The following is a 17,146-nucleotide window of genomic DNA, read 5'->3' on the forward strand; positions in this document are numbered from 1 at the left end:
GTAATATTACAGTGAGCTTGTTTCTTTCTCCGAAAGGTGAGCTCCATCAACAGCTCGGAGCAGCAGAATGAGGCAGAGCATAGTGATGGCCGCAATCCAGAAGAAACTCTGTCCTCTGGGCAGAAGGTCAATGATGAGGCTCTAGTCTCCAGAGGTTCAGACAGACAAGGTCTGGAAGACAACCTGTTTCTCCCCAGCAAGCACAGCCAGAGCCTGTCCACCTCTTTTTCACAGTCTGCAGAGATCTTTCAAGAACTTCAACAAGAGTGCATGAGGAGGCTCAATGTACCGGCAGCAAGTGCTCCTCGTTCGTGCTCGCCATTGCAGAGCTCAGTCTCGTGTCCCCAGACTCCTCAAAGTCTCCAAACCCATGAGGGACAACAGCAGAGTGTCCTTTCCTGTAACGAGGACCGACCCCAGATCCCCCCACGAGTTCCCATCCCCCCTCGCCCCATAAAGAAGGGTGACTACACCTCTGGCCGCTGGTCAAGGGACCTCTCCCTTTCTCCAGTGCCGACTGAAACCACGGAAAACGTTTCAGGTGCAGGACAGGAACGACCACCTCAAATCCCTCCCAGAGACCCTTTGTCTCAGCCTGGATCAAGAACTCCAAGCCCAATGGGTCTGGTAGTGGGTTCCCCCCAGCAGAGGCTTTACTCTGTCAGCCCCAACACAATGCAGGCTGCCATTACAACCTGCCCACCCACACACACCTACAGCTCCTACCTCTCTACCTCTCCGGGTAAACTCATGCCTACTACACACAGCTTTGCTTCGGACCCCAAATATGCTGCACCCAAAGTGATCCAGGCCCAGGTGCAGGGGAAGGACGCTGCTAGCAAGGGCCCCTGTATCCTGCCTATCGTCCGTGACGGGCGTAAAGTCAGTAACACCCACTATTACCTTCTGCCAGAGAGGCCACCGTATCTCGATCGATTCGATCGCTTCTTCAGGGAGGCTGAAAGCCTTCCTGCCAACGATGTGGAAGAAAAGCATGTACGGCAAGCCAACACAGCCACGGTCAGACCAATGGTGGTCAGCAGTCACACACTGCAGGGGCACACCCAGGTGCAGGGGCTGGTCCAGCCGGGTGGGGACCTGAAAGCCAATTTCTCCTCCAATAATAACAGCAATCTGGGTTGGCCACGGTCAGGGATGAAGAGTTCAGTTAGTCTTCCTCGCGTCTCTTCAGACGGGCTGACAGCACCAGCAGTCACTGCTTTCTGTACCAGGACAGACGGAGGAGGGAACTCAGCTGATAGGGTCAAGATGGTAAGGTCTAAGATGGATGAAGTGCCTCTAAGAAAATGTTATTTGAACTGCAAAGTACTTAAAACACTGAAAGTTATTAATGATTTACATCTGTATTGAAAGTGCAGAGGTTGGCCATGATGGATATGAAACCCCTGCAGGAAGATGTGCTGCTTGCTACATATACTTGTCCTTGTTCTTCTTAATGCTACTTTTTGTCATTTGGTAAGAAATATTAAGCAGATAGTCATCTGTTTGTAGTTCAGTATCACTGTTGTTAAGGCAATCCTTATCCTAAATCCCTTATCACACATCAAAGAACTAAAATATGAGCCCATTGTTCGGTGTAATTCATTAGCATCGGTCTAAGAAGCAGGCTTTAAATAGTCTGCAGTGCATATTTCATGACTGGCTTGCTTGATTCCTCTCAGTTGTAATGCTGTTTTCTGGAGCTCCATATTCATTGTTTAAATGCTTTCTGTAAGGAAGAGCATGGTGGGTGTACGGCGGTGTGTTTCCTTTCCTGTTGCACTGACAGCAAGAGTGAGGAATTAAAGGTGATACAGCAGCTTTTAATGGCAGGATTCTGAAAAGATCAACTTTCTATTTCGCCTTCAAATCATCGTGACAACCAAATTAAGAAACGGTGTAATTTTACAACTGGAGGCAATCTTTATTAATGTGTTATGCATCAAATGTAACTAATTAAATTGGAAATTGAATGTTTTATATGCCTTTTAGTAGAAAAATTGTTAGCATACATGTTTAAGCTTTTTCTTTTGCATTCTCAAATATTTTCTCATAACTTGTTAAAAATACACTAGCATTCGTTATGAGACAAAGGCCATATAAATATTTGGTGAGAATCAGATTTCAAAGAAGAAACTTCAAAGTTTCATTTGTTTCTTTAGGTTGGTCAATTGATTCTCGCGCTGTTCGAGTTTGGCTGGAGTCAGAAGCGCTGTGAACTCTGAAGGCTTTCAGGCACTTGGCATTTTGTAGTTGATACAGCTGCAAAAAGTAGTGCAGCAAGAATGTGAGCTATCTCAGCTGCATTGCAGGGGAGTTCAGTGCAAGACAGAGTATTATAAGAATATAATGTATATAGCGCCTTATGAGTTTACTAGTAATATCTGCGTAAAACTGCAGTGATTGGTAACATGAAATTGTTAACATGGGTTTCAATCAAGTTCATGCGAAGAGAAGTACTAACAAAAAAAAACTGGTGATTATGCTGCCACAGTCTCTGTACACACAGGAACACTGTGTCAGACTTATCTTCTTGAAATTTGAGCAGGCTTAAGGTGGTTTTTGAAAAGAGATGTGAACGTTTAAAACTTGATCTGTGCAGCGATGCTTAAATCCAGCTGAGATTCTTATCATGTTTAGCAGTAAATCCACTGTTCACCTAAAGGATGTACATGGAGCTTTAATCTTAGATGATTTCTTCATCAGAAAAAGATACCAAAAGATTACTGAGACCCCAAAAAAACAAGAAGTGAGGAATCGGGGGTTTAAACTTCAGTGTTGTTGTGTGTCTCAGGTGCAGGAGGCAGTTCATGGTGTGACGATGGAGGAGTGCCAGGCCGCCCTCCAGAACCACAACTGGAATGTCCAGCAAGCTGTGCATTATCTAAAGGTTTGTGCATTTACTGAAAGCTAATGCATTTCCTGCCATAGTTGGCACACTATGACTGTTGAGTTGTTTCAGAAATTATATGTTACTGGTTAACTCATAGTAGTGTTGTATGGAGGCCTGAAAATGGTAAAAAGTGAGAAGGAAAAATGTTCCTTTAAGCTTCAGTCATTTTTTTTAGTTTTTTGAGATACTTTTACTGACTTTTTATTAATTTTTGTTTATTCCCCTTTTCTAGTGTTGTTGCATATTGAAATGTTATTTTTGAAAGGCGTTATTTCCAATTTGCACATGACTATATGCATGTAAAGTGTAATAACTGCATATATGGATCATTAGTAATAAGTATGGCTACAAACCCTAAATGGAAAATTCTGTTCGGTGTTTATTTTTAATGGTGTTTATTTAAATCTTTACTTTGTCATAAGATGAAAAAAAGTCAGTGTAAAGTTTCAAACTAATTCATTTTAAATAACAAAAGTAAAAAAGCTCAATAGCAAAAGGGATGTAGTTTGTTTTTAAGGTCAGGTTCCATAGTCTTAAAGTACTGCATACACACAACTGGCAGAAACACCTTTATAAAATAAAACTGTACAAATACAGTGGGGCAAAAAAGTATTTAGTCAGCCACCGATTGTGCAAGTTCCCCCACCTAAAATGATGACAGAGGTCAGTAATTTGCACCAGAGGTACACTTCAACTGTGAGAGACAGAATGTGAAAAAAAATCCATGAATCCACATGGTAGGATTTGTAAAGAATTTATTCGTAAATCAGGGTGGAAAATAAGTATTTGGTCAATAACAAAAATACAACTCAATACTTTGTAACATAACCTTTGTTGGCAATAACAGAGGTCAAATGTTTACTATAGGTCTTTACCAGGTTTGCACACACAGTAGCTGGTATTTTGGCCCATTCCTCCATGCAGATCTTCTCGAGAGCAGTGATGTTTTGGGGCTGTCGCCGAGCAACACGGACTTTCAACTCCCGCCACAGATTTTCTATGGGGTTGAGGTCTGGAGACTGGCTAGGCCACTCCAGGACTTTCAAATGCTTCTTACGGAGCCACTCCTTTGTTGCCCGGGCGGTGTGTTTTGGATCATTGTCATGTTGGAAGACCCAGCCTCGTTTCATCTTAAAAGTTCTCACTGATGGAAGGAGGTTTTGGCTCAAAATCTCACGATACATGGCCCCATTCATTCTGTCCTTAACACGGATCAGTCGTCCTGTCCCCTTGGCAGAAAAACAGCCCCATAGCATGATGTTTCCACCCCCATGCTTCACAGTAGGTATGGTGTTCTTGGGATGCAACTCAGTATTCTTCTTCCTCCAAACACGACGAGTTGAGTTTATACCAAAAAGTTCTACTTTGGTTTCATCTGACCACATGACATTCTCCCAATCCTCTGCTGTATCATCCATGTGCTCTCTGGCAAACTTCAGACGGGCCTGGACATGCACTGGCTTCAGCAGCGGAACACGTCTGGCACTGCGGGATTTGATTCCCTGCCGTTGTAGTGTGTTACTGATGGTGACCTTTGTTACTTTGGTCCCAGCTCTCTGCAGGTCATTCACCAGGTCCCCCCGTGTGGTTCTGGGATCTTTGCTCACCGTTCTCATGATCATTTTGACCCCACGGGATGAGATCTTGCGTGGAGCCCCAGATCGAGGGAGGTTATCAGTGGTCTTGTATGTCTTCCATTTTCTGATGATTGCTCCCACAGTTGATTTTTTCACACCAAGCTGCTTGCCTATTGTAGATTCACTCTTCCCAGTCTGGTGCAGGTCTACAATACTTTTCCTGGTGTCCTTCGAGAGCTCTTTGGTCTTGGCCATGGCGGAGTTTGGAGTCTGACTGTTTGAGGCTGTGGACAGGTGTCTTTTATACAGATGATGAGTTCAAACAGGTGCCATTCATACAGGTAACGAGTGGGGGACAGAAAAGCTTCTTACAGAAGACGTTACAGGTCTGTGAGAGCCAGAGATTTTCCTTGTTTGAGGTGACCAAATACTTATTTTCCACCCTAATTTACGAATAAATTCTTTACAAATCCTACCATGTGAATTCATGGATTTTTTTTTTCACATTCTGTCTCTCACAGTTGAAGTGTACCTCTGGTGCAAATTACTGACCTCTGTCATCATTTTAAGTGGGGGAACTTGCACAATCGGTGGCTGACTAAATACTTTTTTGCCCCACTGTAAAAGGAACAAAACATTTTATTGCTCAGGCCATCAAAACAAAGATTGCATGAAAATCCGTTACCTCAGCGGTAAACACTTCAGTGCTTACCAGATCGGGTTCATCAAGTCTCAGGTCAGTCGTTTGTGTAATAACAGGGTGTATCTGCAAATGGACACAGTCAGTTACACTTTTACCCTATAGGCTCATATCGAGATGTGATAAGAGAACTTTATTCATCCTTGAGGAAAAGTTGCAGTGAGCAGCTACAAATGAAAAAGCATGTAGACACTCTGATATGTTTAGGGTGGGTTTTAACACCGTTTTAACTGGCTGTGGTTTTGCCCAACGTGGCAGGATGGACAATTTGTTAGGACTTCAGTAGACACAAGGGAACACTTGAGTGTTCCTTGATGGTGGTGGAAACGTCTGTGAGACACAGAAAAAACTCATCCACGTGGTTCAGATTCTGCTAAGCTACAGGAATGTGTTTGAACAAGCTGAGCTTGTACAAAGACAGAAATAATTTTACACTCACTGGCACTCCATTCAGTAAAAAAGATGAAAGTTCTTCACCTTGAACTCTCTTTAACAGTCCCATCTTTTTCCCTCTTGATAACTCTTTGGTCACTTGAACAATGTCTTGTGACCTGCCTCTCTACAGGTAGAACAGTTGTTCTGTTTGGGCCTGAGGAGCAGATCAGAGTGTCTAAAGCTGCTGGAGATGTGTGACTGGAACCTGGAGGTGGCCAGCACTCACATGCTGGATAACTATGGATCTACAACAAGGCAAAGGTAGTGTTTCCTACGATTTTGCAATGATTGTGACTTCCCAGAATGCATATATTACTTTGAATGGACCGTACTCTTATATTACTGCCCAGCAATTACTATTCATCTTCCTTGACCCTATCTAGGAGCAAGGATCTACACTGGAGGGGGAAAAAAAGTTCCCTTCATTCAATTTGACATTGATGCTCATTTAATAGTTTCTAGAGATTGTTACTAGAATTTTAATAGGAACTTTATGCTGACATAATGCTATTTTTCGTATCTCTTTGTAAAACATATAATTAAAATCTGCTTCCTAGTGGAGCTGCTGAGATTGTTACTGCACATTTATTTAGTATATATATGGAAAATGTAAGCAGGCAGTATTGTGATGCAATGCTGATGTGCCGTTAATGAGATAGAGGCTCATATGTGGCTTCTAGATTTAGGAGGTGTTGGAAGGGGGGAGGGCGAGGGGGTGTAAGCCCTTAAAAAAAATAACGACGCACGAGTTGAGCTGCAATAACATGACTTCAAACAGCAGAGGGAGCTATTTTGTAGCAGTCCGTTCACCATTTGAATGTGATTTGATAAAGATAATTGTGGCGGACATTTGCACGTCCCGCAGGTTTATCAGCATGTGTGCTCCGTTTCCCTCAGCGGGGAAGCATTTCATGCCTGATAAAGGAGCTGTGTGCAACAGGCACTGAAGTGCTTTTTGAGATCAATCAGACTGATATACTGATGCTCGCTGTTCAAACATTGATTTATAATTTTTTTTATGCTGATTTAAACACATCTAATAGATAGGACGAGACAAACTGAAATGATTTGTTTACATGATTTTAAATGGTGCTCTATATTTGTCTACATTTGCTTCAAATATGTAGTATTTTGGGGGGGGGTTTGTGAAAGAAGTGGGAGCCAACTGGCAATAGCTCTTTGTGTTGCATTATTTAGATGAATCTCCCGCCTGCTTGTAACTCTTCCTTAATGCCAGCACAGTGTTTATCTCACTTAAAAGCCCCAAAAAAGGTGAAGTCTTGTCCAAGACGATTAGCACTTAACATTTCATGATTCATCATTTTTCCCCACCTCTAAAGCTTCTTTCTGTTTGCAGACGGTGACAGAAATCTCAAGCTGCTGAGCTCTGATTGGAACTTCATCCGCAGTAAAACATCATCAGAGATGAATCATCTCCTGACCTTTTTTGTCTGTTGGTTCAGTCACACTTCCAATCAAGACTGTATTAGAGACTCAGAAATTAAGCACAAAATACCAAACTTCATTATGGCTGTGTTTGTACTTAACATGGATGTGTAGGGTCATACTTTTACTTTGGTGTGCCCACCCAAGGGCAAGAAATGACTGTACTTGTATTTTCAGGACCAGCGGGTTAGCCTGAAACGTCTCACAGATTCTGGGTGCTGCCACACTCAGACGTCGTCTTGTGAGCTACTTGCATAGAATAAGAAATGGTTTGAAAGGAAATGTAAAGAGGCCAAAATGAGATGGCTAGCGCAATATACATAGGAGCACTTTCAAAAACAAAAAAAGTCTTTGTGTTGTCTCAAAGCAATGCACAGTTTACTGGAGAGCTCACACGATGTACAATATCAGCACTGAACCTAAGAACTGTACCGTGTGCGTACAGTTCTTTAAAGCTAAACCTCCTGTATTAGCAGCTATTGCATCACTTGGAAAATAATTTGTGAAAGCTCGCACAGTACCTCTGAAACGTCCAAGCACAATAAAATAAGCCACTTAATTGGCTGACAACTCTGTATTGTACAGGAGATTATTCTGCCCATAAAAGGAAAGTGAAAATATGGAGATAAGCATCGAATCAAGACAATTCATGGACGGCAGAAGAAGTTTGTACACTTGTACACCTACATTCGAGGGTATATACAATATGCTCTTTATGAGGAGGCATGCATGTGTGTATAATATTGTTCAATATATCTTGAACATAGTCCTCAGAGATGAGAGAAGACTGTTATTTCTATTACTTGTGACACCATCTTTTTAAAAATATTTCATTCTCTTCTGTCTCTATTGCCACATGTGGCTAAAAAAAACAAACCCATCCAGTGGAAACTTTCTTCACTGCAGGTTTAGTCTTTCCTCATTTCTTCCCTCTAAGCACTTTGCCTACACAGAATCCTGCACATCAACCGAAAAGTCCTGCCAGCGTGCGGTTTTCTCCGTGCACCCAGAATACACCGGCAGCTAATATCAGCGGTGTAGTGAAATTTACCCCAAGGCACAGATCCCATCCCATAATCATCACTTAAGACCACAACTGTGATATTTTGGTCAGCAGCTTTAGGGGTAATAATTTAATACTGAGAGGACGCGTCTGCTCTGGGTGAACTGACTGCTCGATGACATGGTACTCTTTTTTTTTTTTTTTTTTTTTTTTGACTGTATTGTCACTGCAGCAGAGCCAGTTAACAGGGAACAGTTGGGCTCCTCCTGATATTTATTCTTAGTATGTGGGGATGACACCAGTGAAAGGAAGGAAAATCTACAGTAAGGTAGACTGAATACTTTTGTGTGGTTAGCCACATAAAAGTATTGGTTACAAAAGTAACCAGTGCTGGAAAGCATTGCTTTACATAGTTTTTAGTTAACTCCCGTGATCTCTGTGGTGCTCCTCTTTAAACTGTCTTTGCCAAAATATCTATTTTTCTTTCTGAATTACATTATATTACATATAAAACACATAATATGTGTGTTCATGTGTGAGACTGCACATATGCTCTGGCTTTGGTCCAAACCAGAGCTCAATATGTCTACAAATCTCCAAGGATGCGACTGAAAGAAAAAAAAAAAAAGAATAAAAAAGCTTAACATAGAGTCATAACAACCTGAAAAATTAAGAGGCTTTGAAATAAGTTTTGAAATATATTTTTTAAAGGATGTACAGGACTGATTGTAGAAACTTCCAGTAAAAGCTTTCTCCCATGTGCAATAGGGCTGCTGTCAATCCTCTAACCTCCCAGCCTGTCCATCAGTACCATCCAGTAGCAAAAGCAGAGATTTTATCTGTTATAATCTATCCTGCTAATTGAATAAGAAAAATCAAAAGAAAAGCTGTTTTTTCAGTGTAAAATGTTTGTTGACTGTTTTTCTGACCCAAAGTGAGATAAAGTTGTCCTTAAGCACTGATTCGGGGCCAGTTTTGCCATTTTCCCTTTAAAGTCACGCGGTGAAGCTGACTGTGAAAGCAGTGCATAAGGACAGCTGCATGCGAGTGCTGCCTCCTTAGTCTGTTCACGTGTTGTTCGTCTTCATACCGAGCTGCTGTAGTTGTATTAGAAGGACTGAAGTTAACCTTGTGGTGTTTTGGTGAACCCAAAGCAAAGTTCTCCTGTTGGGGTGTTGAAACTCTGATGTTCTGTTTCTGTTAAACAGTCAGATCTGTTTTGGTTTTTTTCCTGAATCTGTGTTCATTTAAAAATCTTTTTTTATTGGTTTTGCTGTTTCTGCTTCAAATTGCCATATTTTTTCCTCATTTTGATGTATTTGCCTTCCCAGAATGTGTTTCATTGTAAATGCCTACTGTACAGTTGGTTGTTGTTGTCATGGATGGAAATGAAGATCATGCTGCGGAATTTATAAATGTATTTTTTACTAAAGAATTAACTATTTTTTAACTTGTTTTGTTCATTGTTTTTACTGGAATCCATATAGTGAGCTCACACCTGAAGGCACATTGTAATGTACGGTAGAGACCCTACAATAATACAGAGAAAGCCCCAACAATCAGAGAACCCACTATGAGAAAACATTTGGTGACAGTGGGAAGGGAAAAACGACTTTTTAACAAGATGAAACCTCCAGCAGAACCAGGGTCAGAGAGGGGACGGTCATCTGCTGTGACCGTCTGGGGGTGAGGCGAGGAAGATGGTACAAAAGGCATAATGTGAAATGCAGAGTGGTATATAAACAGAGAGAGTGACAAAAGGTGAATGAAAAAGACATGCGGGAAGCCCCCAGCAGCCTTGGCCTATTGCAGGATTCAGGGTCACCTAATCTTGCCCAAACTATAAACTATGTGTTTACTAAAATCGTCACAATGATGAACTCGTAATAGCTAAAGTGACAGCAAGCTTAAAGCATAGAACAACAGAAGGTACAACAGATGAACATAACTTATTTTATGGGTTCGGTATATTGATCAGAACAATTAGTCTGGTGAATTAGTCATTCACTCTTCACGGAAGATTATCCAGGATGTACTTGTTGACTAATGACTCATAAATCACAAGTTGGTAGCCAAAGAGCATGTGATATTGCAGTTGGACCACCACTTCATCTAAACACCAGGATGGCTCAAGACTTAATAATAAGAAGTCAGCAATGGATTTTTTGTGGTTACGCCCATATTTTATACTGTCTTTGAAGAGAACAGAGCAGGCATTCATGACAACAGATATGACATTAAGTCAGACACAGCTGTAAGGAAGAGCTGGATTGGAGAAAGGTTGCAGTGATGCTTCTGCTGTAGGTGGGATTTCTGTGGCTCTACCAAAAGATATTTACACATTTGATGTTACACCAGGAAAAACAATTTCCCATATGTGTTCCATTTGAGATCTGGAGACTGCAAAGCCATAATAAATTCTTTCATTTTATTTTCATCAAACCATTCAGTTACCTCTTGCACCCTGTTGGTATATATACACTGGCAATTTCATTGGGTGCATCTATTCATCTGCTTGTTAATCTAATTCAAGTGAATCCCACGGCACCTACTCAGTTCATTAAGAAAATCCATGCCAACATGGTCAAGGCGTCTATTGACTTGCAGTTCTGTAAGTGCAAATGCCTCGTTAATGTCAGAGGAGAATGGCCAAACTACTTTGAGCTGATAGGAACAGTAACTCCTATAACCAACAACTCATATGCCACCAAGGTATGCAGAAGAGCGTCTCTGAAGACACAACACATCAAGCCATGAAGCAGTAGCTCACCACGCTGGGTGCCACTCGTGTCAGCTTAGAACAGGAAGCTGAGACTACAATTCATATACTCATACCAAAAAAAATAAATAAAATCAAACCGATTTGCTCAACGTGACGGTCAGTCCACTGTATTTAAATGGCATCTACCAAGTTGTCACCAATCCAATACAGCACCTCTGGGATGTGGTGGAACAGGAAATTCACATCACAGAGCTGAAGATAAGAAATCTGCAGCAACTGCATGATGCTGTCATTTCGATATGGACCAAAACCTCAGAGGAAAGCTTCCACCACCTTTTTGAATCTTTGCCACCAAGAAATTATGGCAGTTCTGAGGGCAAACCAGGGTTTAACCAAGTACTAGTACGGTATACATAATAAAATGTCATCCCCACCTAACATACACAGACATATAAAAACTGATTACATATTTCACAGACAAACTATGTTTATGTGAGAGACATTTCAGACGCTGCCTTTTTCTGAGGTTTTGAGTGTAAACAGTAGTTTGAAACCTGAGTTGTGTTTATTGTAAACAGCACGATTAAGGATAATCTTTTCCATGAGAGGTTGGACAAAGCCAGTGGAAATGGAAGAAATCACTACACTGAGCAGGCAAGGTGAAACCACATCCCAGCAAACACTTCAAGGGATGAGGGGAGTGTTTCAAATGAAGCACAACATCCGGTCTGATGGCAGTAGAGAAAGGTGTTAAATTGCTTAAAATTGTGCCCTTTGAGCAGGTAATGTCTATGAAGGAAACAGCTGTGTGTGTGTGTGTGTGTGTGTGTGTGTGTGTGTGTGTGTGTGTGTGTGTGTAGGAGACAGAGAGAGGGGATGAAAAAAACTTCACTAGGACAGTATGTAAGTCGAAAACCCAAAACTTATTTTACAACATTTCGTCGACCACCTTACTGTCTTACTTGTAAACCCAGTGCAAACAAAGAGCTTTTAATGTTGAAGAAGTGAAGCACGGTCAATTGGGTGAGTCAATCAGCTGATCCCAATGCATCGACTGCAGATCAGTGGCAGAGACGCCACATCAAACAAGAGCCAAGGCTGTGTGAAGTGAACAGGAAAGCCTCACCAGGGAAAAGACACAAAGCCTCCGCTGATAACCGTGAGTCAAAGAACTCAGAGCGTCACAGACTGCAAAGCATTTTCCACAAGATGTCTTATGATGACTTTTTTTTGTACTTTATGCACTGTATCTAGTTACTTTGAATCATCAAATTTTAAAAGCTATATTTGGTTGTAAGCCCAATATTTTTTGGTATATTACTTAATAAGTGTTAAAAACCCTGAACCTAATTATTTCTTTTCTTTTTATTATTTCTAATTATGAAATTATTTCTATGAAGAAAACAAATGAGATCACCAAAGAAAAATCGGCCAATAGGTGCAGAGAAACTTTACACAAAAACATCAGCATGCTAAAAGAAAAGGTCAGGGGTTATTGAGCCAATAGAGGTGTGATTGCAATGCCAAAGAGCTGGTTTGAGCCACTCTTCAGTCTTCACATTTCTGAACCACAGTTAAATAGTTGGTGGACACGAGCTGCCATTGTTGAATTGATCTCCAGGATTAGTAGTTATCAACGTTTTGGGGGCTAAAATAACTAAATATAGGTTCCAATCAATAAAGACAATGTAAATCTAAGTTAATCAGCTGTGCTGTGGATTAATATTCTCTTCCCTCAGCCTTGCGCTGTTACATGTGGCGGATCGATCTGAGTCAATGAGGCCATGTTGATGCCCGTGATTATAAATGTTCTGACAATGCAACGCAGGCGAGAAAATAAATCCCAGGCGTTGGATGTGTTGACCGTATTGATCCATCACACAAACCTATCAATTCACCTTCATCTTGTATATTCGTGTCAGGAGCTGCAGCGCAGAGCAGTTAGTGACTGAGGGTTTACAATCTGTTTCCAGTGCGTTAGGGTTTAAAAGTGCATATAACTGGCTCGTTTGTTTATTGATGTTGTGGCTGTCTCATGGGCAATGAAACTGGACTACAGAATATAATGGAACAAAGCTGCCTATAGGATACACTGTCACAAATTAAAAAAAAAGCATATTTGATCTTTTTCCCTTCTACATCATTCACTGTCATGTTTAGACGCTCTGCTTTACTGCTGCACACAGAGAGGTCCCGCTTGCTAATGAGAGCTGGCCCTGTACGCCCTCTATTCATCTTGGCGGTGTGTTTGTGTGTGCGTGTACATTATTGTTTCTCAGTCTCTATGTCTGGTGTTCCAGTTGTGTTGGTCACAGTAGCAGAGGGTTCAGAGAGGAGTCCCCTGAGAAATTGTCTCAATTGAAGAGGGTAAATAAAGAGGGAAGAGAGACAAAGTAAACCCAGCTGGGAAGCCTCCAAAAGAGCAGATAAAGAATGTAACTTTTGCCAAAGGAAAAAACAATCCTCAGGAATGTGCATTTATATATGTGTCAGTGTGTGTTTGTGTACCGTTTGCTTTAGAGAATATGATTCCGGTATCTGCCTTTGCTTTCTTCCCCCCTTTTTCTTTTTTCTTTCTTAAGAAAAGGTATATTTTTCTCCTTGAAACCTGTCGTTTTCTCTCCTCGCCATCTCCTTTGTAGTTCGGAGTTGAAACTTTAGCTCGGAGCTGAGCACACACACTGTAACACAGGAACAAACCTTGAGTGCGCGATGGATCGGCTGGCTGTGGAGCAGCGAGAGACAGAGTAGTGACAGGATGACAGGGTAAAGAGAGATGCACAGGAGAGAAGCTCGAGAAGCTGGAGCAGGGAAGAAAAACATCACAAAAGATGGAGGGACTGGAGACTGGACTGAGGGAGAAATGGAGGTGCACTACCTACATGGATTCCTCTATTTCTTTTCTTTCCTTCCTATTTGTGTCTCTGACACACAAACACACATTTGCTTCTGCTTCTTTAAGTAAAGCTCTTCACTTCAATATATATTATGTATAAATAATTTCTCCATGTATGTAACTGTTGTTGGACTGAGCTACAGACTTGTCATTTGCTTACTGATACCTAGTTTTGCTATCACGAGGATACTAAGAAAAACTAATGGGTCCTGACTGGAGACAAATTCTACAAATGATACTGACGACACTTACTGAATTACTTTGATGGTGAGGATGTCTTTAAAAACCTCACGTTTCTCAGCCACATTATGAAGAGTTCTTGCCTCTTTATTCCTCTCCCCATGTAGTACGTTATATCTTAATGATGAGGTCATTTTCCTATAATTATGACATGTGAGTGCTGTCTTTTTTAAACTCTTATTGGAAGATAGAGAAACTCATGGTGACAATAATAAGTTGTCACTTCTGCAGTTTGTAAATTGACTCCTGGCTTGCTCTAGACCAAGAAGTGTGAAACAGCAATGGACAAATGCAAACTGGTTTGTAATTAACACTTCAGTTGTGAATATTTTTAGGTCTTCTTCTGCAGTTAAAAAAAGTTGCTCACTGGAAATTGTATTTCTCAAAAAAATTAAAGAACACTTTGCAAAAACACATCAGGCATCACTGAGCTCCTGGATAGTCTGAGGTGCAACCTAGTGGTGTAACATAAGGTCCCAGAGGTGTTCTGCTGGATTAAGGTCAGGTGAGCGTGGATGCGGTCAATAGTATCAATTCATTAGGAACTGCCTACATACTCCCACCACACACCTGCTCTCGTCTGTGAAAAGCACAGGGTGCCAGTGGTGGACCATCCAATTCTGGTATTCTATGACAAATACCAGTCAGTCTTCTTGGACCCGAGCAGTGAGCACAGGCCCCACCAGAGGACATTGGACCCTGAAACCACCCCCATGAAGTCTGTTTCTGTTGGTTTGGTCAGACACATTAACAGCACTGTCCTGCTGGAGATCATTTTGTGGTTCTGGCAGTGCTGTTCCTGTTCCTCCCCGCACAAAGAAGCAGTTACTAATCCTGCTGATGGGTTAAGGACCTTCTACGGCCCTGTTCAGCTCTCCTAGAGTAACTGCCTGTCTCCTGGAGTCTCCTCAATGTTCTTGAGGCTGTGAAGGGAGACACAGCAAACCTTCTGGCAATGGTATGTATTAATGTGACATCTTGGAGGCACATGTTGAACAACTGGTGCAAGCTCTTTAGGGTCCAGGTAACGCCTCAAACTACCAGCAGTGACACTGACTCTAGTCAAATGCAAAACTATTGAAAAACACCCAGAAAAGATGAGGAGGGAAAATGTCTCCACCTTTAAAACCATTTCTGTTTGAGGAGTTGTCTCATTGTTGCCCCACTGGAGCACCGGTTATTAATTTCATTAACACCAAAGCAGCTGAAACTGTTTAACAACAGCCTCAAATGACCAGATCAATATCCCAGAAGTTTAACTGACTTGATGCTATACTTTGATTTTTTTAGGCACTCTATAAAATACAAAAACAGTAAGGTCAAACAAATAACAGCATGAATACAGGCAAATCAGCACAAAAAGTTGGACTGAAAGAGGCTAAAATGCCAAATAGCAATGAGGAGCAGTGCAGAACTAGATTTAGAGTTTTGGTAATATAAAAATTTGGATTCACTTGAAGACAGTGTTTAAAGAAAAACAGATTTATTTTCTGGAATTTTCAGTAACAGTACAGTAAACTGTGTCCTGTCCTTAGATGGACCGATCAGTAAAGCTTAGGGAGAGTATATGAAACTGACTCCCAAGTCTACTTGGGTGGCTGAGTTTTGCCATTGAGAGTGTGGACACAATAATGAACCTCGACGCCCACAAGAGCAATTAATCATGGCCATAGGTAGCCTTGTGTTCAACGTCTCTGTGACCTTGTAGGTCATTATATGATTATCTAACCTTTTACAACTAATGAACTTTTAGCTTAGTTGAATATGTGCTGTTTAAAGCTTCACCTTTTAAATCATAATACTGACTCACACTGAAATTAATCCCAATAGTGCTTTGAACATCACATGATGTTCATTATGTCGAGCGGTATGTCCTGTCATTTGGCATAATGAGACATAAACATGGGAACATCAGCTGTGAAATTTTCAGGGACCCGTTATGGGGCGCATGAATGACTAACATTTGTACGTTACGTGCACGCTCCCACTGCCGACCTCCAGTCATGGATGTAATTGGATTTCTGTAGGCATATTGTATGGAGCAGGTGCTCGTGTGAAATGTGCAGGAGCGGTGGCTTCAAGGAAGGAAGACGAAGGGGTGTGATGTTATTACAGTCACACAGCTGCAGGTTAAAAAGACCACACTGTCTAAGTTTTTTTTTTTTTGTGCCGCAGCGACTGCTGCCTGTTCATGTAAATTAAACAGGGCGGCTCCATGTTCTTCAAAAGCAATTGTGCCATAATATAAGAAGGCAGTGACATTCATGCGTATCCTGTCTTCCTGCATAGTTGCTTTAATGACATTCCTGTGCCAAAAAAACCTCTCACAAAGCTCCTTTATATGTCATTACACTTTCTGTCAGCCAAGCATTTTGACAGCAATTTCTACATACTAATTTACAAAATGGAGAAAAATGAATTCCTTAATGACAAATTCTTGACTGTAATTAGTTAAGACGTGTATTAATAGTGGAGAAAAAGAGAAAACTTTATCAAATGCACTGCAATTTTTGTCAAGGCACGGGGGAAAAGCCTTACAGAAGATCACATGGTAAAGAAAAAGAAATGACAGGAGAGGAGATGGAGGAGGAGTGAGCGTGATGAGGGAGGATATACTGTTTGCAGGAGAAGGTGGTGAAGGGTAAGAGGAAGAAATGGGAGCTTTTTTTCCTTTAAAAACTGGAGAAATGAGGAGGAGCAGCTGATTGGGGAGATGTGAGGACTCGGATGGTGGGGAGCGAAATGGGAAAATGCTTCAGTAAAAGAGGGAAACGGATCCCTCGAGGCCACTGGTTTAGAAACTGACCCTTCAGTGATTTAGAAATGTGGTCCAAACCAAGCTACAGTACATTAGCACAGAAAAGCCTTTCAAAAATAAGCCATTATAGACCGCTGGTGCAGGAAGTAACAAGTGCAGAGGAGAAAATGACATTTTATTAAGAGAGAGAGTTTTGCTGCTTTCAGAAATGAAGAGTCTTAAAACATTTTTTGATGGAAAAGAGTCGATAGCTTGTTCACCTTGTAGAGGGCTACAAAAACTCAAATTTGATTTGAGATTTCTCCCTCACAGGTGCAGTGGGGGAGAGGACAGAAATGTTACATTTGATGTGTGTTTAAAAGAAAAATCATTTCTAAGGTGACATTACTTTGAAAAGATTCTCACCCATGATTTTTGTCAGATACGCCAATAAGAAAAAGACATAGAAGAAGTCTCATTCTACTGTTACTGAGCGA

General features: G+C 41.3%; 1 protein-coding gene across 6 annotated transcripts in view; it reads left to right on the forward strand.

Moving 5' to 3' along the window:
• The window catches only part of tnk2b (tyrosine kinase, non-receptor, 2b), a 55,304-nt gene extending 47,654 nt beyond the window's left edge, over positions 1-7,650 (forward strand). For all 6 annotated transcript variants that reach the window (XM_026148707.2, XM_026148702.2, XM_026148704.2 and 3 more), the window contains 4 exons: positions 37-1,272; positions 2,795-2,890; positions 5,736-5,866; positions 6,963-7,650. In XM_026148707.2, the coding sequence (XP_026004492.1) occupies positions 37-1,272; positions 2,795-2,890; positions 5,736-5,866; positions 6,963-6,969 (1,470 nt within the window). In that variant the 3' untranslated portion in view covers positions 6,970-7,650. The remainder of the gene's footprint in view (positions 1-36; positions 1,273-2,794; positions 2,891-5,735; positions 5,867-6,962) is intronic.
• Positions 7,651-17,146: the final 9,496 nt, after the last annotated feature.

This window comes from Astatotilapia calliptera, chromosome 18, assembly GCF_964374335.1.
Source record: "Astatotilapia calliptera chromosome 18, fAstCal68.1, whole genome shotgun sequence".
NCBI lineage: Eukaryota > Metazoa > Chordata > Actinopteri > Cichliformes > Cichlidae > Astatotilapia > Astatotilapia calliptera.